This window comes from Vicugna pacos, chromosome 2 (assembly GCF_048564905.1).
Source record: "Vicugna pacos chromosome 2, VicPac4, whole genome shotgun sequence".
NCBI lineage: Eukaryota > Metazoa > Chordata > Mammalia > Artiodactyla > Camelidae > Vicugna > Vicugna pacos.
The window spans coordinates 121,050,508-121,072,877 of NC_132988.1; the positions used below are offsets into that span (position 1 = coordinate 121,050,508).

General features: G+C 61.3%; 1 protein-coding gene and 1 long non-coding RNA gene across 6 annotated transcripts; one reads left to right on the plus strand and one right to left on the minus strand.

Moving 5' to 3' along the window:
- The first annotated feature begins 1,613 nt into the window (after positions 1-1,613).
- Positions 1,614-22,262, plus strand: FAM53A (family with sequence similarity 53 member A). Of its 5 annotated transcripts, none has more exons than XM_072947382.1 (6): positions 1,614-1,746; positions 2,407-2,590; positions 11,647-11,896; positions 15,555-15,609; positions 16,957-17,678; positions 21,521-22,262. In XM_072947382.1, the coding sequence occupies exons 3-6, from the start codon at positions 11,819-11,821 to the stop codon at positions 21,797-21,799; spliced, it is 1,134 nt and encodes a 377-aa protein (XP_072803483.1). In that variant the 5' UTR covers positions 1,614-1,746; positions 2,407-2,590; positions 11,647-11,818; the 3' UTR covers positions 21,800-22,262. The 5 variants fall into 5 exon arrangements, with proteins under 5 accessions (XP_072803483.1, XP_072803491.1, XP_072803476.1 ...); XM_072947390.1 differs by lacking the exon at positions 1,614-1,746 and adding an exon at positions 3,829-3,897 and having other exon boundaries at positions 1,819-2,590; XM_072947375.1 differs by lacking the exon at positions 1,614-1,746 and adding an exon at positions 1,819-2,132.
- On the minus strand, positions 2,605-10,710 carry LOC140688448 (uncharacterized). The gene is made up of 2 exons (XR_012063155.1): positions 6,147-10,710; positions 2,605-5,581 (listed from the first exon to the last, which is right to left on the minus strand). It is a non-coding gene; the product is annotated as an uncharacterized lncRNA (long non-coding RNA).
- Positions 22,263-22,370: the final 108 nt, after the last annotated feature.

Consider the following 22,370-nt stretch of genomic DNA (forward strand, 5'->3'; position numbering starts at 1 on the left):
AACCTGGCCAGAACCGCTTGACTCATAGAAGGTATGAAAGGATGGCTGTGTGGACCCCTGTGGCTTCGCTGGTCTGCATAGCAAACCTCCATCCCCTACCCCACCCCAGCCCCATGTGTTGCTGGCCCTGCTCCCTGCACCAGCCACGCTGGCCTCCAGCTCTTCCAGGAGGCTGCAGGGAGACTTTTTCCCACCAGTCACAGTGACAGCTGGCTTGGCTTGGCTCTAAAGTCTTTATAGGACCAGCCTCACCAGGCCCAGAACCTGCATGGAGGCCCTGGCCTGGCATTTGGGGGCTGCATCCCTGGTGTCTCCCGTAACACCCAAACCCAAGGATGCCCAGGAGGCTATGCTCTCACCTCCTTGGGGTTTCTTCCCAGTGTCACTCCCTTTTTGACTTAAAAGAGCCCTCACCCCATCTGGTCCCTCTCCTCTCAAGCTGTACCACCTGATGCATTAAGCATTTGTCTGACCTCAGGACCTGGCCAGCTTGAAGCCCCCACTTCAAGTCCAGCCCTTGCCCCCATGCTGAGAGTGAGCACACAGGTGCCAGGCTCCTCTTCCCAATCTGACCCCTTCCCACCTCCCCCACAAACCTCAGGGCCTGGGGACTCAAATGAGAGCGCTCTGGACCACATGATCCCTAAGGCCTCTCCCAGCCCCAGTGACCCTGCTCACGTTCCCCTGCCTGCACCCTTTAAATCTCGTCTGAAACAAACCCATGAAGACAGCCGCGGACGAGAGGTCCGGCCTCGGGGCTGCCCCGTGAGGTGGGGGTGCAGGGCGGTGTCCGCTGCGGGGGCCAGTGGAGCGGGGTACGGCCAGAAGCTAGCATCCTGGGTCAGGCGCTCATTTCATCCCCCGAGGATGGAATGCTGGAGGGGAGGCAGGGCCCCTCCCAAAGGCCAGTCCGCTGACCGCCAGCCTCACCTCCTGGAGACCGCCCCCAAGAGGTCCGGCCGGCCGGACCACGGTGCTCAGACGAACAAGTGCCCACCCTTCTCTCCTGCCCGTAGCCCTGGACCACGGACTCTGGGCACCCGCCGCCCTGCCCGTCACTGGGCCGAGCCTCAAGGAGACCCGAGAGGGCTAGCGACCTGCCCAAGGTCATACAGCGAATTACAGGAAGGGCGGGGTCGGCGGCGACGGCGAGTTAGGGTTCTGGGCCGGAAGGTGCGCGAAGTGGGGCCCGAACCGCCGGCTGGGCCAAGCCCTTGGCGCTGGCCAAGCCACCCACCTCTGAGCCCAGCGTCCCCCGCGCCACCAGCCTTGAGTCGCCGCCTCCGCCCGCCTTCGCAGCTGGGAGAGCGACGTCACGCCCAGCGCCCGCAGGCCCGCAGGCCCGCAGGCGAGCGGGGCGCCGACCCCGGGGGCGGGGCCACCCCGGCGCACGCGCTTTTCGCCTACCCGCCGCAGAAACGCGGAGGTCTGCGCAGGCCCCGCCCATCTGCTCGAGCCCCGCTCCCGGCCGGCCCGCCCCTCCGTCGGCACACGGCCCGCCCGCCCGCCGGCAGCAGTCCCGCCCCCGCGGCACAGGCCCTGTCCCCGGCTTGCGGAGCGGCGCGGCTGAGGGACGGCAGGCGCGGGCCCGCTAATGGGAGGGGCCGTGGCGCGGGGCGGGGCCTGTGTCGGGGGCGGGGCGCCGCCGCGGTCCTGTTCGCCGCGGCTGGGGCGCGTCGTCCTTGGAGGGAGGAGCGCGGCTGAGGGCCAGCGCCTCCCCCGCTCAGCCCGCCCCGCCGCGCTCAGGTACCGGCCCGGCGTGGCCCGCGAGGCGCCCGTCCTTGCGTGCGCGCGCCCGGGGTTGTGCGTGCGCGCGCCGGCGCGGGGCCGCGCGTGAACTTGGGCTGGACGGTGTCCGCTCCCGTCAGCGCGCCGGGCCCGGCCCGCGCGGCCCGATGCTTTTCCACCCGCGTCGGTGCCGGCGCCGAGCGTTTTCGCCGCTGGACCCGGAGAGCGCGGCGGGCGGGTCACTGAGGGCGCGGGGACCCGGGGGCTCGCGACCCGGGGTTGGGACTCCTGCCGCGCGCACGACCCCCGGGCCGGCTCAGGCCCCGGGCCCCCCGCGCCCAGGACCCCCTGCGCCCCGAGACCCCGCGCAGCCCGGGGCCCCGTGCGCGCCCCAAGAGTCCCAGGTCTCGAGACTCCTGCGCCCCGGGAGCCGCGCGGAACCCTGGGCCCCCTGCGTCCCAAGAGCCCTGCGCCCCGGGTCCCGTGTGCCCCGAGACCCTGCGCACCCGGGGCCCCCGTGCACTCCACGCACCCTTTGACTGCGAGGGGCCGCGCCTCGGGCGCGCTGCCACTTGTTGAACCGACTTTGGGTGTCGCCTTTGCGAGCTGTTGTCGTTCCGGTGCCGAGACGCGCGGCTCCAGCGGTTCTTGGGGCTCATGTGTCTTGTCATCTTGCAGCGAGAAACAGGAAGTTTGATGTGATAAGCTGTGCCCTGACGAAGCCCCAAAGGTGGGCCCACACGACGAGGGGAGGCCGGACCCCCCAACAACCTGTGGAAGGTGATTGGAAGTCGATTCCGAAGCTGCGTTCTCTGCATAGACGAGAGGTTTGAGTCGTAAGACTTCCTGTCGGTGGAGAAAGGTGCGTTAGATGGATAGTGTGTGTTTTACTTTATTTCTACTTCATTTTCCCTCACTCTGAGTGCAGTTGCAGATCTGAAATGTGTTAGTCTATGTTAAATTGGCTGAAGTGTTTGCATTTTATCTTAGGCTGCTTCTGCTGGACTCTAAACTTCCCTAATGTCAAAATACATTTTTTTTAAAGTCAAACTTGACTCATTGCTTAGTTGAGTTTATGATGATCTCTCAGCATTGAAAGCTTTCAGGGTGGATTAACTTGGCTTCAAGACTGCGCTTCAGTTCCACAACATTTCAAGAATTTAACTTGAACATATAGATTCTGTTTCTTCAGCTGTGACCTCACTGTCTCTTGAGTGTGTCCCCATCAAAGCAGGTCCCGACAGGGAAGCCCAGCCTCGCACTCTGATGGTAGAAAGCAGGGGAACAGTTTGTCTCAATTTTGACAACTCGAAATTGCCCCCAACTTGAAATCGAAACAGCAATTGTTTAGAAGCAGTGGCTTTTCTTTCAACTGGCCTCCTCCCGTGGCTCACTGTGCAGAGAACTTAGACCTTGTTCTGGAGCTCAGTCCCTCTTGTGTGCTCTGTGGTGCCACTTTAAGGATCTCAGGAGGGTGAACAAGAGCCACCGTAACGGGCATGCCCTTTGGTGGACCCTGACATTTTCTTGACTTTGAATTTGGAGCCGCAAAGGGGAGCACTGTTCTTGTAGCTGCTGGAAACATGTACTGGAGAGGACGCCAACGTTGTTGTCTTTCTCTTCTTTGTCAGTGGGCACATCAGGACCTTCCCTAGTCACAGAGACATCTGCTCATCTGCACAGTGTGCACAGGGAACAGGCTGCTGTTTGTTTACTGGGAGATGAAAGGACCAGGAGAACAGTCAGGTGTTTTTTCACAGGTGCATTCGAAACACTCAAAAACTTTTTTTTAAAGCAAATTAAAATTTTATATAAACCTTTTTGACTTTTTCTGCCATAATATTTTTCAAAGGAAAATTGACTTTCACAGTCATTTCAGCATTTGTTATAAGTGGTCCTAATTTAACGTGTGTGCCAGGGACCCAGCACTTTCCTGCATCTTCCTTAGTCTGAGTCCTTGCAGCCTCATGAGGTGGGTGGTTCTTCTCCAGAGAGGTGAGGTCACTGGCCTGGGAGAGCCCAGCTCTGAGCAGGCCAGCCCGGGTCCGACCCTGGGTCTTCTGTGCAGCCAATCAGAGCCCACCTTGTGTCCTTTCTCAGAAGGAAGATTTTGGGTGCAGTCTGCATGCACTAGGAGAGAGGTGACGACGAAAATCTCCTTTTTAAGATGTGAGTTTCTTCTCCTTTGTTGGCTTGCAGAGATAACGGTTCAAACATGGTTTCTGGGCACTTTTAAATTAATAGTCCTGTTGTCTAAACCCTCTAGTTGTGGGTTTTAATATTAGTAAGATGTTGGTTAGTTAGGACATGTGATTTTTGTCTTATTTTCTTGTTTCAAAGTCTTCTCAAGAAGACTTCCATGGTCCTGTGCGCAGGGCTGTGTCTGCCTTGGGCTTTTCCAGGGACCACTGAGTGCGGCACCCACTGTGTTCTGTTAGAGAAGGTACTGAGCCCCTCAAGTGGAGTCGTACCTGCATGCCACCAGTGGGAAGTGGTCAGGCAATTTTGGCAGGCTTCAGTAACCTCACCTGTGCGGCTGGTGTTGATCCTGGGGACACGGCCACCCCCCCTTCTTCCCAGCCTGCTGTGACGCAGGACTGGTGATTGTGACCCACTCCAACAGCGAGAAAGGGGCATTTGGCTCCGTTTGCTTTGCTAAGTATCCCTGTTTTGGTTACTATGGCAGTGTAACAAACGAACTCCAAAATTGGTGGCTTCAGACAACGATGATCATTTATTACTGCTCAGGATTTCGGGGCCTGGAATTTGGAGCAGCCTTGTGCAGCTTGGTCAGATGGGGGCTGGGGCTAGGTGTCTCCTCTGGGACATCCTCACTCTGTGTTGGGTTCCTGGGCTGGGAAGATGTGAACAGTGGGGCTGCCTGCAGCATGGCACCTTCGAGGCGTGTCCCAAAAAGGACCAGGCCTTTGTGGCACCTGGAAGTCACTTTGCGTCTGGTCAAGGGGCAATTAAACTCCACCTTCTCATGGGGGGCGTGCCAGAGCGTCTGCAGTCATGTGCTAAAAACCCTGCACCAGCGATCGCTAGTTAATAACTAATGTTCAACCAGGTTAGGAGTTTCTGTTCAAGTGCTCTTTGAGAGAAAACTAAATAAAAAGAAAAATCAGAGAAGCTGGAGTTGGTGCCGCTGTGTTAGTTGCGAGGTTGCGCTGTGTTAGCTACGACGCTTCTGGAACTTGGGATGTTCTCAACCTTGAGGTGCTGGTGGGCTTCACACTTTTTTTCATGAAAACCGCCGGAACCTGAGGCTTTCATGTCTGAAACCGCCTGGCTTTGGCCTTCTGGGTGTGCTGGGGTGGGCCCTGGCCCAATAGCTAAGCGGGTACTGGAGAGTTTCTCCCCACTTCGTGGGTCAGAAGCCAGCCAGCAGGAGCTGGAGTGGCCTGTCCAGAGCTCAGGCTTGAGTCCGGTGTCCGATTCGCAGCCGGTGGCGGGGTCTGGCTTGGGTGGCAGAGAGAGGCTACGTGTGGAGGTGGCTCTGCCTGTGCCCCAAGGCTGCCGCTGTTGGAGCCTCTGTGTCCACATGGATTCACTGAACTGCAGGTCCTCGCTCACCTCCCCAAGGGCCAGGTGGCCGCGCGTGGAGATGCCGGGCTGAGTGCTGGCCGTCCCGAGCGGGTCTTGGCCTCGAGAATCCCTCTCTTAGCAGGAATGGAGAGCAAGGTGATCGGCACACGGAACCTCCGGCCTGAAAGCAGAGACCAGCGAGGGAGCTGGGCTGGGATGGCTGGGACGGGAGAGCCGTGAGGAGGAGAGCCCTGTGGTGGGTTCAGCCTTAGAGGAGAGCGGGCCGAGGCTCAGGGCGTTCAGAGGTGCGGAGGGCCCTTGGTGGCTAAACAGGAGGTACAGAAACAAGCGTCATTGGAAGATGAAGTCCAGGGCCGGTCGTGGCAACAGTTCAGCAGCAACAAGAAAGTAGCAGAGGTGGAGGCCTGGGAGGGCTGGCTGTTCTAGAAACAGACCTGGGAAAGGGGGCTGGCGGACTCATCAATGAAGCCAGCACATCTCTGAGGCCTCAGTGGCTCAGTTTCCCCCTTCAGAAGACCCTGCCCAAGGCCCCTGCACGCTTCCCATCTCTGGGAGAGGGAAGATTTGGGGAGCCCGGCTGGCATCCAGGGAAGAGAGAAGGGGTGTAGGCATTACACGCCCGCCGGGCCCCCTGCTCCGGGAGCCGCAAGCGGAGGGCGAGGCCCAGCCCAGCTGCTGGCAGCACTTGGACCTGGGGGAGGCATCCCTCCCCAGGCTGGCCTGTGCCTGGTCCAGGAGCGTAAGGGCTGCAGGCCGTCCCGATGGCTCTGGCCAAACGAGGCTTGCTTGTCGAGTTACAACTCCTTCGAGGGGTTGGTGGGAAGAGCGTGTTGGGCAGAAACCGCGCGGAGGAGGAGGGAGTTACTCACCTTGGGAAACAGCCTCCCCTGTGTGTCTCAGCTGGAGGACCGTTCACAGTGACAGCGTGTTGTCAGTGATGACTTAGCGGGAGGCTTGGAGACCTGCGCCACGCTGCTCCACAGAGTCTGTAGGTAATGTGTGAAATGGAACCATCGAGGACAGCTGTGCACGTGCACTGCTAAGTGTGGACGTAACAGATACCGAGGGCAGGGCTGGGGAGGGGGTGGGTGCTGGGCTTCTGTGTGGTACAGAAGCGCAGCGGCATTGCCATTGTTGCCACAATGGAAGGGATGTGCCTTGTTGTGGTTTGACTTGTGTCCCCTAAAAACTCGCACGTTGAAACCCTAAGCCCCAGGGCCTTGGAAGTAGGGTTGTTGCAGAGGCAGGTAGGTAAACTGAATTCACACTGGAGTGGGGGCCCCGATCCCAAATGCTTGGGGTCCCTGTAACGGGGACTTTGGACACAGACACGGGGAGGGACGCCCTCACAGGCGAGGGAGTGGCAAGCAGCCAGGGCAGAGCCTGGAGCAGACTTGCCTGCGCCCCCAGAGGGAGCACGGCCCCCAGAGCCAGGAGACCGTGTTTCGGCACCGCTTGTGGCGCTTGCACGGCTGCTCCGGGACACTCACCTACGGCTTCACGGACGCCGCATCTGACTCTGTTAATAAATGGAAATGAAAAACCAGAAAAACAAAGCCCACTTTGGTGCCCTTTTGGAGGGTGGAGTCCAGGGAGTGGGCATGGCCAGAGCAGCCAGCCAGAGGTCCTCGCGGCCCAGGCTGGCCTGTGCTCGGGCTCATCCCCGCGCAGCGTGCGGGGCGCCTGCTGCCTGCATGACATGCCTGGGCCGGGAGGACACCCTGTGTGGCCCGCGTGCTGAGTGCAGAGGTGGGTTGGGACCAGGTGAGCAGGAGGGCCAGGCCTTGGGGGCCTGGGGGCCAGTGTGATGATTCTGGCCTCCGCCCTGCGGCCACCAGTTGCCCCTGGGGGCTGGAACCCTGTGGTTGCTTTCTGTTGAGGCCGAGTGGACGGGAAGGAACAGCCTAGCGACTGCACCCACCCGGGATGGCGGAGGTGGCTTGAGCCTCACAGGGGTGGAGGGGAGGGGAAGAGCCAGGGGAGGTCAGCCACAGAATGGCTGGCTTGGTTGCAGAGAAGGACCAGCATCCCTGGAGGTGAGGATGATGTGTTTGAAGTTCTTATCGCAGGAAAAGTGGAGCTGAGTCCTTTATCCTGCTTCCTCTGGCGTGGGTTCACCTGACACAGGAGGAGGGTTCCCTGGGGCCCGGGGGGTGGTCTGGTGCGTGCGCGTTGGATCTCAGAGGACTGCTTCCTGTGCAGGGGCTGTGGTGGGAGTCGGAGGCCACCTGTGCTCCCGGAGACCGTGAGGAGCCCCAGCTGCCTGGCCTTCCTCAGTCCATGCAGTGGCTTGTGGGATAGAGCCCCTTTCCCTCCCCTCCCCTCCCCTCCCGGTCAGCAGGGCCGGTCAGTTTTTTCATGACTGGCATCTGCATCCCCCTTGGCACCCAGGCCTGGCTTTGCGCCTCTCTCCTGGTATCGCCTCAGCTTCCAGTGTTGGCTTCATTGGCACCCCTCCTGGGGGCTGCCCTGCCAGGGACGGGGTCCTGCTCCTGTCCTTCTTTGCACCTGCCACCAGCTGGCAGCATGACCCCGGGGCCGGGACGCTATCCTGAGCTGCCCATCCTGGGCTCATCACGCTGCGTCTCAAGCAGGGATGGGCTGTGCGTTATGACCGTCCGTCCTGGTCATTCCATCTCCTGTGAGGGGAGCTGGCCTGGCCTTGTGTTCCCCTGAAGGATCTGCTCAAGTCCTGAACCTGGGACCTGTGAATGTGACCTTATTTGGAAACAAGGTCTTTGCAGATGTGGCTGAGATGTAAAAATCAAGATAAAGTCATACTGGGTTAGGGTGGACCTCAGTCCAGTCACTGGTGCCCTTATAAGAGGAGATGCAGAGACAGGACACCCAGGGAGAAGGCCGTGTGCAGTGGGGGTGGAGGCTGGCATGGGGGTGCTGGCACAACCAAGGGACACCAAGGACTGCCGGCCACGGCTCCCGCTGGAAGCTGGGGAGGGACAGGGGTGCCCCCTCGGAGCCCCAGGAACCATCCTGCTGACACCTTGACTTCTGACTTTTGGCCTCAGAACTGGGAGGAAATGGATTTGGGAGCTCTGTGGTGGCAGCCCCGGGGAGCTGGTGCGCGGGGTTGTGAATCTGTGATCGTCACTGCGAGTGGTGCGTCCCTACTCTGGGAGGGAGATCACAGTGCTGCACACGAGGGTCCGGTTCCTTCCACGCAGCCCCAGCCCCTACCCCCTCGGAGGGCAGGGGTCCCCTCCACGCGGTCATGTTCCCGCAGCTGCCATGCCTGGTACGGGGCACCTGTCTGCCCGCTGGCCAGCTTGTGTTTGCGTTAAGCTGTTCTGTTGCATTTTCCTGCACTTCTTCCGTGGTCATGGGAGGGCCATTCCACCTGGCTGTGTGCTTCTTTAGGGCCACGTGTCCCCCCCGGCGTCCACCCTGACATGGAGCAGTGTCGGGGTCAGATCAGGACACGTGAGATGAGTGCTGGGTCTGACCCCAGTGCCCACGCAGGCTTTGGCCACTGTCCCCTTGAGCCCTGTCACAGACCCAGGACCCCATGACGTGCTGGCCACCTTGTCCTCCCGTGTCGTGGACGGGGCGGGGCCTACGCGCTCGTCTTTTTTGACGGCCCTGCCGCTGCTGACTGCTGCTGATGCTTTGCGCAGCTCACCTTGCTTGTCTGACTTTCCTCACAGCTAATTCAGGGTCTCCGTTTCAGGCAGGAATCTAGGGTGTGGGAGGGCTGCTGTGTGCTGACCAGTGTGTCCCCAGTGCCACTTTGTCCCGGACTGGCCATGCCCGCCCCGGCTGCTCGGTGCCGTCAGGCCTCTCTGCTGTGCAGTCAGCACCTCCCTTTGTGATGAAGGAGTGTCTTGCCGGCAGATGCTCTGGGGCCGTGTGATACCTGCTTCTCCTCCTTCCACCCCCGGTGTTAGCTTCATTGATGAATCTTGCCTGAAACATCATGGGATGTTTGTCAGGTGGTGATTAAAAACACACTGTCATTCCATCCACCTTTCTGAGTTGGCATCATACCCACAGGGAGAGCCTCCCCTCCCCCACTTCTCTATTTTTTCGGTTATTTACATCTGAGTGGATTTGTGGGTCTCATTTTCCCTGGGGAGTACGACCCACTTGCTGCCCCCTCTCTTGGCTCCCGGGCCCTGTCAGCACTTCCTGCACCGGTCCTGGACCTCTGGCACCTGGAGGTGCTCCAGTCTCTGCTGGTCCTTCCCCGCCCTGAGCCTGGAAATCAGCCAGCCCTCCAAGGATGTGGGCCTGTTTTGAAAGTAAACTACTACTTGTTTTGTAATTTTTTCAAATTTTGTTGTGATTGCTGTCACCTTTCTAGGATTATGTTGACTCCGGAGGGGGCGTCACAGGAGGGTCTCAGAGACCCTGAGGAGCCGGCACGGTGGGCAGAGGGCAGAAGAGGACGCTGCCCCCTCACCATCTGTTGAGGGCAGTGCGTGGCCGTTGTGGGCTGGCCTGTCCCACGTCGAGCTGAAGGGGCCCTTGTAACGCCCCTCTCCTGTGCGGGGCCCGAGTGGGTGTGTGCAGGGGCAGGAAGAACCTGGCTGAGCTGTGGGTGCCATTCCGTGGCCTGGCTGGCCCTGCCCATGACTTGGGCTGGTGGGGTGTCTGTGGCTGGCGGTGCCATGTGGCCCCCTGTGATTTGGCTCCCTGGTTCCAAACATGTTGAAGTAGAGCCCCTCATGGTACAGAGCTGCCCCTCGGGGGAGCTGGCTGGCCCTGGCCCTCCTGTCTGAGCCTTGGCGTCCCTGCTGTGCCCCTGTCCAGACGGTGGGGCCCTGGGAGTGCTGTCAGTGCTGAGCACACCAGGTGCTGAAGAGCTCGTGACTGGGCTTCAGACTAGGGGACATGGCCATGGACAGTGCTGACAGCAAGTGCCTCTCCTGGCCTCGAATAGTCCCCTGCTGTGGATGGGGCCTGTGGTTGGGGCGCACGCCACCCGCGGGTCCACACGCTCCTGCTGACAGGGGGGCCCCATGCCGTCCCGCGTCTGCCCGGCGTGCGCCGAGGTGTGGTGTGACCATGGGTGCTCTGTCCTGCCCCTGTGTTTTCTGGAACACCTCCGTTTCCCCACCTGGGAGGATGCTGGCCTCAGGCCTGGTGTTTCAGAGCCACGCTGAGGAGGCCTGTCGATGCCAGCTGAGAGCACACGTGTGTGTTTTGGGAATGGAAGGTGTGCTGCGTCTTCTTAGCATCTGTGGAAGTGTCGTACGGGTTCCTCCCGGATCTGCCGGTCTGTTTTGCGAATGCATTTCAGGACGCTGAGTGCTCCCTGAGGTCCTGGCAGGGGTCACGGCAGGGTTCTGTCCTCATCCACACCGGGGCTTGGGGGCAGTGATGCTGCCCAGAGGGGGATGGTCGGTTTGAGGTGGGGCCTGGCACCTGCTGCATGCCGTCTGCCGTCTGCCTTGGACAGCCTGCTGGGCCCGAGGAGGCCTCTGGTGGCAGTTAGGAACCTAAACTGAAGGTTCCGGAGGTCCCCTCACTGCTCGAGTTTCATCTCCAAGAGCTCTTTTCCTTTCTCTCTAGGTGTTCCCTGTGCAGGGTGCTCTGACTGTGTTCTGTAGGCACACCACCTTCCCCTCTGAGGTGGGATTGAGCACGCTGCTGAAGGCTTCGTCCTCCGGTGCCTGTGTCTCCAGGTTGCTGGGGTTTTCCTGTCTGTGTGGCCTCTGTCTACGGCTTCCTGGGCTGGTGGCCCTTGGCAGCTGCTCATAGGCAGCAGGGCCACCAGGGAGGGGTGAGGCTGTGTGTGGCGGTGGGGTGACCAGCTGCATGCAGACTCGGGGACTCTCCCTGTTGGTCTCTGTGGGGAGCTGGGTCCCTGGTGAGGCCAGTGCCCCTCCCTGCATCACCGCCTGCTGGGCCTGCTGCAGACCTGCATCACCGCCCGCTGGGCCTGCTGCAGACCTGCATCCCCCTTTCCTCTCCTGGGAGGAAGCCCCGCCTTGAGTTGAGGGCGGGGCCCTGGCCTGGCTGGCTGGAGCTGGGGAGGGGTGTTTAGCTGCTGCGCCCAGTGGCTGGCGGTCAGCAGCCAAGTGGGTCCAGGTGGTCCCTGGGGCGTCCCCACTGCTGGCTGAAGGTCCGCTTCCCAGTGGCTTTCTAGCTTCCGAGGTATCACAGGGCCTCCTCCCCGCTGTTTGGAGCAGGGGTCGGGAAGACCTCCCGTGTTGGTTCTCACCTGCGCCTATCAGCCAGACCCCTGCTTTCGTTCCATTTTCCAGGAGAGGACTCTAGTGGCAGTTTTAAAGCGGGAGAGCCTTTGTCAGGTAGGAAGACCAGGAACACTTGCACGCGTGGAGCCGGCAGGTGAGTGTAGCCTTGGCCGGGTGGTTTTGCGCGTAGTCACGTGTGACAATTTCCCTTTAGCAAAAACCAGACATGAAGCTCTGAGGAGCCCTTGGGAATGGATCACTGATTTTTAAAACAAACGCAGCCTGGCGGGTTGGCTCGGACCTCGCAACAGCCTGGGCCTCCTGAAGCCCGATGTTGCAGAACCCTAGGGCCTGCTGGTGTGGACAGAGAACACAGGCCCTGGACCATGGTCACCCTCATCACTGAGAAGCTGCAGAACCAGAGCCTGGACGACCTCACCCACAAGAGCTACGATGCTGGCCCGGTAAGCTGCCCACCCCGGGGTTGGGGGACACTGCCCAAGCCGGGCTTCGGCCAGGTGGAAGGACATGGGGGACGCCAGGGAGCCATTTTCTAGGGTCATGTTACTGTGACCTTCAGGCCACCAGCCCCATCTGGTTGGATCATAGGCCCAGAGGAAGGCAGCGGAGTCTCTGCGCCTGCCTGATGCTGGGGGCCTGGCCCCAGGCGCCTGCGCCCAGAGCTTGGCCTGTGTGTCACCCATGGTCCACGAGGAAGGGGGCCACAGGCAGTTCTTTTTGTAAAGAGACCATGACGAGAAAACTCTGACCTATAATTCTGCCCATGGTGATGGAGAGGATTTTACTCTGGTGAAAGCCCCATGCGTCTCTGTCGGGACGCACGTGTTGGGAGACAAGCCCCACGTGTTATGTGGGTGTTCACCGAACTCCTGGGGAGGCTCGCCGGCGGGCCCGCGTGGTCTCGGCACCGCGCGTGGGTGCACAGCCTTTGCTGGTAGCACCTGCTCTTCCTGACATTCACTTCTTGAAGACCAGGAATCACCTACACAGTGAAATACACAAACGATTGTGTCTTTGAGCAAGGACTCCCCGTCACCTCTCTCACCTGTTTGATTTTGGGCTCGAGGCTCCCCGAGAGCAGGGATGGGGCTGTTCTGGATGCTGGGGGTGTTGAGGGGAGGCGGACGGTGAGCAGGGTGCCTGGGGGGTCACTGTGGCATGCTGGGAGAAGCAGAGTGGGTAGAGGGTGTTGAGAAGTGACGCAGGGCTGGATTTTGGTGGCACTGAAGCGGTGGGTGGTGAGCCGGATGGAGCTTGGGGAAGGGCCTCACAGGGTGCCTGTGCCAGGGGCCCTGTGGGGACAGGTGCTTGGCGTCCATTCTCAGTGAGGGCGGGGCCAAAGCAGAAGCCACAATCCGGGTCAGGATAGCAGCCAACTTTGCTGCAGGGTGGGGAGCGGGGCCGGGGCCAGCGGCCGCCGTGCGGCCTCCAAAGGGTGCGGGGTGGAGGGGTGAGGGGGCAGGGGCGAGGTCAGGGAGGGTCACGTGCGGTGTGTGCCTCCGGCGTGTCCGTGTGCACGGGTCCAGACTTGGGGTTGGTGCAAAGCTCAGCTTTCAAAACTCTTACGTTTAAGGGAGATTTTTCCAGTGAGGTATAATTTGCATACAGTGATGTGTGCAGATTGTGTTTGGTATTGAGTGGGTGACTTTTGCCAGCTGGGTACACAGTAACTTGGTCCCTGCCACACCACACGTCTCCGTTGCCCCGGGAAGGCCCCGTGGCCCCAGGTGGCTTGGCGGGTCCTGGAACGTTACAGAAGTGCTGTGGCACAGCACCTGCTCTTGGAGTCTGGCTTCTCCACTCGACGCGAACGCTTCTGGAATCTGCCATGTGGCTGGTGCTTCGGTGGTTGTTCCTTTGCCCTGTTTGCTGGACAGACGCTTGGGCTGTGTCCACGACTGGCTGTTAAGAACAGTGCCGCTGATGGCGTTTACGTGCCAGCTGTTTTGGGACGTCTGCTTCCACTTGTGGGGAAGGTCTGCCCAGCGTGTCCGCCAGCAGCACCTCAGCCTGTACTTTCTCCCGGTCAGGTGTGGTGTCTCCTTGCGGCTCTGACCTCACGGCCTTGACCAGTGAGGTCGGCACCATTTCCTGGGCTTACGGACGGTAGCGTGTCGTTTTTGGTGTCCTTTTGCTCCTTTTCCTGTGGGTGGTGTGCACTTCTTATGGTCTGTATATCCTGGCTGTGAGTCTTTCTTCGGATGTGTGTTCTGCAGATCTTTCCTCCTATCCTGTGGTTTGCCTTGTCCTTCTCTTAATGGTGTCTTTTGATGAAAAGAAATTCTAAATTTTAGCGTAGACGAATGTGTCCACGTGAGTGTTTTTTGTGTCCCACTTAAGACGTCTTTGCTGACCTGAGTCTGGAAGATACTCTCCTATGCTTTCTTCAGGAAGTGCTGCCGTTTTGCCCTTAGCTTGAAGCCCACACTCTCTGAACGGAAGTTCACGTGTGGGATGAAGCAGGTCAGGGTCGGACTTTCCTCGTCTTTTTGTGTGGATGTGTGGTCGGCCCCACACCCTTTTCAGAAACGTCTTTTCTCCATCACTGAGCATGGAGGGTTCCTGTGTTCTTATGTAACCCTAGCAGCAACCCTGCCATGTGTGTTCCATGGTCACTCCTGTCCTGGGTGGGGGATTCCAGGCTCACAGAGAGGAGCTGACCTGCCCTGGTCACAAGCTGGTCAAGGCCTGGTTTGACCAGCCTCAGCCCTTCCGCTTGGCTGTGCCCTGCACGTAGACCGAGGTGGAGCCTCTGTGAGTGTGGTGGGCCAGGCCTGCCTCAGCGTGAACCTGTGGCCTCAGCCCCTGCATGTCTCCAGCGAGTGTGCAGAGGCCACCTCGTCTGTCGGGGCTCCTTCGCACGAGGTGTCTTGTAGACTGGTCCTGGGAGTCGCCAGCACACAGCCCAGCGGCCATCCTCCCACGGAGGCCAGGGCCAGCCCTCCTCTGCTCTCATTGTGGCTCCGTCCAAAACCAGGGGTCCTGGGCTGTCCTACATGGCCCTTGCCTGTGTAGCTCTATGTTGGAACCTGGGCTCCTGTGTGGCGCCATTTGAGCTGGCCCAGTGGGCGCCTGCTAGGTGTGTGTCCCCACTTTGGTAGGACGCTGCTACCTGCTGGGGACGCAGCCTGAGGGGGGTGGGCTACGGTGTACATGAGAACATGGTCCCTGGTGCTCGTGTTGGGAGGGTGGCCCAGGGGAGGGCTGAGATCCCCAGGGCCAGGCGGGTTTGCAGCAACAAGGGTGTGGATTTCCATGGCGTTGTGGGCTCCGTGTTCACTGCAGGCTTTCTGTTCCTTGACAGAGCTGCTTTTTCATCAGCTCCATCTGACTGGGGCTCTCTGGTGGAGAACCTCATGGTCACCAGGTGCCCACGCTGGTGCCAGGCTCTTGACATCCTGTGCGACAAGGTCCCTGCTCTGCCCAGCCTGACTGTTGGCAGGCCTCTTTTTTCTGGGTGATGACCTAGCTTTTAACTTACTTTATGAGAAGCAACAAAGGATTTCCTTTTTTTATCGTGACTTTGGAAATCCGATGAAACTGTCCCTGAGAAGCTAGACTCCATGACTGAGTCGTGTTGTGATGGAGAGGACTTGAGGGGCAGGAAAAGGTGAGCAGCCGTGACCGCACACGAGGTCAGGAGAGCGCGAGAAAGCAGACAGACAGACAGGCGTTGAGTGGCCTGCAGCTGCACGCAGCCCCTTCGTCTGATGGGCAGATTATGGCCGAGAAGAGAGCTGCGTGGGCTCGGGCGGGGCCCCATGGGCCGCTGCGCCCTGCAGCTGGCCACTCGCCAGAGGGAGGGGTCGGCCGTGTGGGCACCACGGGGGGAGGGCTTCCCGAAGAGCGGGACGGTCCTGGCGCCAGTGCGTATGCTGGGGACCTTTTTATGGCCTTTACTCAGTGAACATCGTGATGCTTCTAAGAATCTTGATTAAGAGAAAGACGTATTCCAGGGTCCATGCTGTTCTTTTTACTCATCACGAAACACAGTGCTGGGAAAGTGCAGTTGATTGTGGTGAGAAAAACACCTGCCTGAACCGTTTCTGAATCAGCACGCGTGAGTCCACGGTACTGAAACTCCCTTCTTTTCACCTTCAGTGTTCTGCCGAGAATGTGAGCTCAACTGGCTGCTTGTTCCCTTTTGAGACCAACAGTAAGTGTTGAAAAGCCCCAGCAGGTCTTCCTGGGCTGCTGTGGCCTTTGACGCTGAGCCGGGGGCGCCAGTCTGCTGGGCGGAGGGGCATGGGAGGCCGCCTGTACAGCCTGGCTGCGCTGCGGCAGGGGGCCCGCAGCCGTCCTCCCCCTCCGCTGGCCTGCCGTCCGGGCCTGGCCAGGCCCCTCTCTCCTCTGGGCAGCAAAGTGGGTGGGGTCTGGGGCTGCTGTACCCTTTCTGGAAGGTGCCTGGCAGGGCCGAGCTGAAAGGGCCTCCTTTCAGATGGGGTCCTGCAGTCGCCAAAGGGCGGGAACAGGACGGTGTCAGGCAGTGTATGCGGAGCACACGCAGTCAGCGGTGGGTGTAGGGGGACCTCTGTGCCTGGACGGTGTGGGTCTGGGGCTCCCCCCTCCCTCCAGTGCACACCCCTCATGTGGGCCAGGAGGCCTAGCTGCTTGAGTATGAGTCCGTGAGAGTGAGTGTGAGAACTGCTGGCTCCTGTGATGCTCTGTGGCTGGTGTCCATGGTCAGAGTGGGGTGATTTCAGGTGGGACAGCCTGAGTTGCGTCCAGGTCCTCCCCTGCAGCCCTGCTCACAGTTGTGGTGATGCTGTACTAGCTGCTCTCTGGGCTGCTCGGTGCAGGCTTCCCTAAGCTCTCCAGTGACCGGATGGGAGGAGGAGGTGTGGGCCACGCTCCTGAGTGCCATGTCTCTCTCCCACAGGGGGCCAGTCCGGGCTCAGAGCCCCTTGGGCTGCCCCCAGGCCCACAGATCTCTGCTCTCCCCTCTGACTGACCAACCCTTCTTCAACCCCAGGGTCACCCTGGGGCCTTTGTTCGTGCGTCTCCCTGCCCGGGCCTGGCCTCCTCCCAGGGTCCTCTGGCCTCTGTGCCAAGGCCCCTCGCCTGGTGGTGACGCACAGCAGTGACCAGCACAGGGCTGCTGGACACCCTCTAGGCCAGGTTAGCAGGGGATCTGGACTTCCACCAGCCCCAGACCTGCTCCCAGGCTGCCCCGTTCACTCAGGTGCCGTCATGTGCGAGCATCAACTGTTGACTCCTGGATGCTCGGCCTCTTGTCTGACCCTCACGCCCCTGAGGTTCAATGGCGAGGAAGCGGAAGCTGCAGTGTCAGGGTCTCTGTCCCAGCAGGATCCCCACCGCGGTGTGCCCTGTGGCTGTGCAGGGCGGGGAGAAGGGGGGAATTCGCTACTCCCGGCGCGGTGCGAAGAGCCCCCTCGGCGCCCGTGAGCTTATCTGGGCGCACCCCAAGGCCAGGCAGGGGCCACAGGTGCAAGGAGGATGTGCCTGGGCCCTCCTCACCCGTCTCTTCTTCGTGTTTCCTCAGAAGACAAGCACCCCTGGAAGGTCGTCAGCAGAGGACCGCCCGTCGGAAGCCAGGCGGCCGCGGGCCCCACCGTCCCCCTCTCGCCCAGCAGCCTGGGCGCCGTGAGCGCCCGGGACCTCAGGGAGCCTGGGGGGCCGCCCTCGGCACCGCCCACCAAGCGGCATTGTCGGTCCCTGTCGGAGCCGGATGAGCTGGCGCGCTGCCGTTCCCAGTGGCGCCCGGGCGGCTCCAAGGTCTGGACTCCGGTCTCCAAGAGGCGGTGCCACAGCGGCGGGAGCGCCACGCTGCAGGGCAGCCCGAGCGCCGGCCCATCCCGGAGCGCCTGGTCGCCGGGCCACGCCCTGCCTGCGGCCGGCCCCACCTCGCCCCCCGCGCCCCGGCCGGCCTCGGCCAGCAGCGGCTTCGTGGACTTCGGCGACAGCAGCTTAGGCCCGGCCTGGCGACCCGCGGGCCCTTGTGCGCTGCCCCCGCGACGCCGCCTGTCCCTCTCGCAGGAGCACCTGGCGGCGGCGGCGGCGGCGGCGGCGGGCGCGGCCCCGCCCTCGGCCGGCAGCTCGCCCACGTCCACGCCCACGTCCACGCCCCGGCTGGGCCGCAGGCGGGGCCTGCTCCGGTGCCGCTCGCAGCCGTGCGTGCGCGCGGGCGGGAAGAGCCGGCTGAAGCGCAGGCGCGAGGAGGGCCGCTGGCCGCGCCCGTCCCTGGACTTCCTGAAAATGACCCGGGTGAGGCTTCCTCTCGGCCCTCTGGGCGCCGCCGCCGCCGCCGCCGCCGCCGCAGGGCGGTTCTGGGGCCAGGTGGGGCGGGCCGGGACGCGGGGCGGGCGCCGTGGTCTCCGCGCTCGCGTGGGCGGTGGCAGGGGGCGATGCGCTCGGTCCTCTGCGCCGGCGTCCTCGCCGCGCAAGCCTGGGTGGAGTGGGAGCCTGAACTGCCCTTTTCAGGGAGGAGACAGTTTGGGTCGTGAGGAGACGTCGGGGTGCCCAAGGCTGAGCGGGCACCGCCTGACCCCAGGCTTCTCCTCCACCGACGCCTCTCAGGAGAAGCGGTGTTCTGAGTTTGGGTTGCGGACCGGGTTGAGGATTCTGGTGTCCGGGTGACACCGCCTGCCCCTCTGTGCCTCGCTGTTTGCTGACAGTGGGCCGTTTAAAGCGGACTTAGAGGGAAGAGCCGGTTTCTCGAGTACCGGCCCTGGGTTTTGCAGGGAGAGGGCGGGACCTTCCTGGGGGGAGGTGGGCTGAGGAAGAAAGTCCTGGGTGTGAGAAATGGACGCCCGTGCTCCCCGCATCGCATGGGGCGGCTGCGCGGGGGTCCTGGTCGGGGGTGGGTGAGGGCGAGCAGGACCTTGCAGATGGGTTGGGGTCGCCATCGTCAGACAGCGTGCAGACGGAGTCAGGCTGCACGGTGCTCTTGACAGAACCGTCGGCCTTGCCTTTCTTGACTGGTGGGTTTCCTGAAGATTCTTCCCAGTGGTTGAGGGGGGCTGCCCACCCAGACTTGCTGGCTGTGAAACTTCTGCAGAGCTGGGGTTTAGGAAGGAAGTGTTCTGAGCTTTGCGGCGAAGGTGGGTGTCCCTGAAACCAGATGGCACAGAGGAAAGCGGTTCATGACCCCACAGGCAGCCCCCACTTCCCAGTGCCCGGCGAGGGTCTGTGGGCCCTGAGGGGGCAGGACTGTGGGAGAGGACTGCAGAGTGGGCAGGAGAAGCAGAGCGGGGGGAACCCTCGCTACTGGGTGGTTCTTTGCAGGAGTGGATGTCCCGACCCCTGGGGCAGGAAGGGGCAGTTGTAGGGTGATGGGCTGGAGTGAGCCGTGGGCCCAGCGGGCAGCAGGGGTGATGCAGGCACATGCGGTGTGGGGCAGCTGAGGGCCGAGGGGCTGCAGCTTCTGAGTGCCGTACCTTCCGGGGGGTCGCAGCCCCCAGCCCCCACGTGTGCAAGTGTGTACCTTCATAGGGCGTATGTGTATGTGTGTGACTGTGTGTGTGCTGTGTGGACAGCTGCAAGGATCAGAATCCTGGTTCCCATGTACCCTGCCCTCTGCTGGGGTGGGCGGTTCCGCCCTTGCGGAATTCCGGGCCAATGACGGCCGTGACCACCTTCTGCCTCGGAGAGGCCGCTCTGCAGAGAGGCTGGGGGAGAGCGTGGAGGAGCGGGCAGCTGGGACGTAGGAAGAGGTTTGGGGGTCACACTGGCCCTCAAACTAGAAATGGGAGATGGGGGCCCGGCCAGGCAGGACCGAGACGCCTGCCTCCGCAAAGGGAGAGACCTGTCACGTGATACCCAGGCTTGGTGGTCCTGATGCGTCTCTGCTTCCTTCTGCAGTCGTCCTGCCGGGCTCCTGATGACCCCTGTGCTACGGAGACGTCGTCCTAACCCACCTCTGACTGATTCCACCCTGACCCCCAGCAGAGCGGTGTCTCCAATGAGAGTATGAGATAGTACCTCAGCCATCTGCGGCCACGTGACAAACAGCACTGTGTGTGCTGTGTTCCCCAGGGTCAGGCCCCCAGGAGCAGCTCAGGCCCGCTGGTTCTGCTGAGGGTCGCCGCAGGGTGGTAGCCACGCTGGCAGCCGGGCTGCAGGCACGTGAAGGCTGGGGCTGGGCGGGAGGGGCCACCGCCAGGCTCCTTCGTGTGTCAAGTTTGGTGGAACCCACCGAAAAGCCACTGGGGCCCAGGGTGTGTGTGGATTTAAACAGCCCACACGTTCAGGGTTTCCTTTTGTTTCGGTTTGTTTTAAACTGTGTATTTCTGGGATATGGTTTATTTAAGGTTTCAGTTTTGGGAACAAATTGCTCGTTGTATTTCTCAGGGCCTCTGTACTTGTCTTTTTTATCCCCGATGTGAATGATCGAATGTGTGCAGATAGCTTGTGAGCAAATCACAAAATTGTCTGTTTGAAAGAGTCTTTTGTGAAAAACTTCTGTCAGTTCTGATCATCTTTCTAGGGGATGGGGCCCAGGTCTGGGCGGACGCAGAGCCCAGGTTCCAGCCCTGCCCCTCGGTCAGGCTGGCAGCCCCTCTGTCCCTCACCAGCCCCCAGCTTGCGGCCTCTTGAAACTGAGCATTTGAGTGACAGTTCTTTGGTGGGTCAGGGGACACTACTGTGGTCTGTGTTGACTCACACCACCTCTCACACCGAACGTGTGGGTTTTCCCCACTGCACACACACCTCCAGTTCTCTGCAGACACCAGCTGGGTGTCCGACAGTTCGATTCAGTTCTGACACTTAACTGCCCGGCGTCAGTGCAGACCCTGCAGGGTGAGACTCAGCCCCACAGACAGCCTCACCTCGGGCACTAGGCCCGAGTCCCCGGCCTCCTGCATTTCCCGCCGACCAGCTGTAAATCAGGGGTTCCCTAATCTGCTGTAACAGCTCACAGAACTCGGGAAAGCACCGCCTTACTGACACCTGTGTACTATAAAGGCTGCCACTCTGGAGCAGCCAGCTGGAAGAGATGTGGAGGGCGGGGCGTGGGGAGGGGGCGGAACTTCCACGCCTTCTCCAGGCAGCCCCACCTCCCAGCACCCTAGAATCCCGCCATTTACAGGGTTTTACGGAGGCTTCATTACGTGGGTGCGGTCCATCAGGTCGTTGGCCACCAGTGACTAAGGCGTCCCTGGAGTGTGGGCGGGTGGGTGAAGGGGAGGCCCCTTGTCCTGCTCGTCCGTCCACAGTTTGCGGGGCAGCCCGCGGCAGGGTGCAGGGAGGGCGCTGTGAGCAGGTGCCACAGGCCCAGAAGTGGCCTGACCCCTTGTCCTGGGCCTGAGGGTGAGGATCTTACCTCTGGACGTTGGTGACTTGGTTTTCAGGGTGTGTTTTCTTCCCGCGTCGCGCATTTCCTTCAGATCGCCTCCTCTTTGGGTTTACCCTGCCGCCCTCGCACAAGAGGGGCTCCCCAGGTGTTCGGCAGCATGGGGGTGTCTGCTGGGGTTCCTGACAGGACCAAAGTGCCGGTCAGCCCCTGTGCCCTTCGCTGTGGCTCTTCGGCCGTGAGCTTTTCACGGGGGCCTGGGGCCCCTGAGTCTGTGTCTCTCGGCGTCTCCTTTGGGGCCCAGTTCTGCAGAGAAGCCTCTTCCTGCCCCGCCTGGGGAGGCTGGGAGCCCAGAGAGGGGGACTGGCCTGGAGGGGTTGGGGGCCCTTGCAGGGTTCCACCTGGGGCCTTGGAGGTGGGTGTTGCGTGGTCTGCTGAGTGGGGGCCACACTGGGCGTGGTCTGGGGGCCTCTGGCCAGTCCTCCCATGAGTACTTGCTGGGCTTGTGGGTACAGCTCCACACTTGAGTCCCTGGCATCTGGGGCTGCGCTGGGTGTCAGGCCCCCACCCCGTGGTGCCCTGGGTCCGAATGAGGCAGTGGACAGTGCAGGCCTGGCCAGCCACCTGGCAAGGCGGGGATAGGGGTGGGCGGGACTCTGAGAAGGCAGCCCCCAGGGAGGGAGGGAGTGTGGCTGACACCCAGGGGACCGAGGACGCCTTGTGTGAACTTGGGGACCCCTCTCAGGGTCGTTGGGATGCTGCCTCCCCTGTGGCCTCCTGGAGGTGCTTTAAGCCTGTGTCTTTTCTGTTGCAGACTTTAAAAAATTCAAAAAGCCTTTGCTCCCTTGATTACGAAGACGAGGACGAGGATGACGCCCGAGCGAAGACGGCCGTGTCCTCCCCACGTGACCCCCACGGCCCGCAGCCCCGGCCCGTCGGCCTTAGCCCGAGGGCCTCACTGGAGTGGGTGACCGCCGAGGGTGAGGGCTGGAGTGGCGGGGACCCTAGTGACTGGGACAGCGCCGGGGAGGAGGGTGCCTTCCCTCTGGACCGCAGCCGTGAGCTGGACCTGGAGCAGATCGAGAATAACTGAGCGCCGGGCAGGGGGAGCAGCGTGGGGGCTGGCGCTCCGTTTCTTCCCCGTGAATGTGCTTTTCGGACACGAGGTGTCACTGTGGTGCAGTCTCTCCTAAAGAAGTATTTTGCATTTTTATGGCTTTTACAGTTCTGAGAAAGCGTCTCTATTTTGACATGAATTTTCGAAAGGGCGTTCTGTTAACTGGAGTCTGTGTGCAGACCCCAGCCTGGGGTTGTGTTCCTTTTGTAAACTGCTGGCTGTGAAGGGCCTGTGTGTGGTGTAGCCGTGGGAAACCTGTCCCCCGTGTACTGAACCCCTGGCCTACACTGCCCGCTCCTCCTGCTGTAAGGAGCAGGGCCACGGCGCGGGCTGCCGGCCAGGGTCGGTGCTCTCTGTGCTGAGGACTTGGGACAGGCCTTGAGGGTGGTGGCCTTGGCCACCCCACTCTGTCACTTCAATAAAAGGCATTTGCTTTGCACGTGTGGCTTTTGCTTCTAACTTTTATCTCCTGAGTTGTGGGGGCAGCTTGGTTGGGCCTCGGCCCTGCAGAGGACAGAACGTCGGGTCTCCTTTTTTTCATTCCTAA

Bases quoted from the DNA above. Each gene is read 5' to 3' on its own strand.
- FAM53A (XM_072947382.1), top strand. From the start codon at position 11,819: ATGGTCACCCTCATCACTGAGAAGCTGCAGAACCAGAGCCTGGACGAC. The intron at 15,610-16,956 runs GTAAGTGTTGAA...GTGTTTCCTCAG, and splicing joins GTTCCCTTTTGAGACCAACA to AAGACAAGCACCCCTGGAAG. The intron at 17,679-21,520 runs GTGAGGCTTCCT...TTTCTGTTGCAG, and splicing joins ACTTCCTGAAAATGACCCGG to ACTTTAAAAAATTCAAAAAG.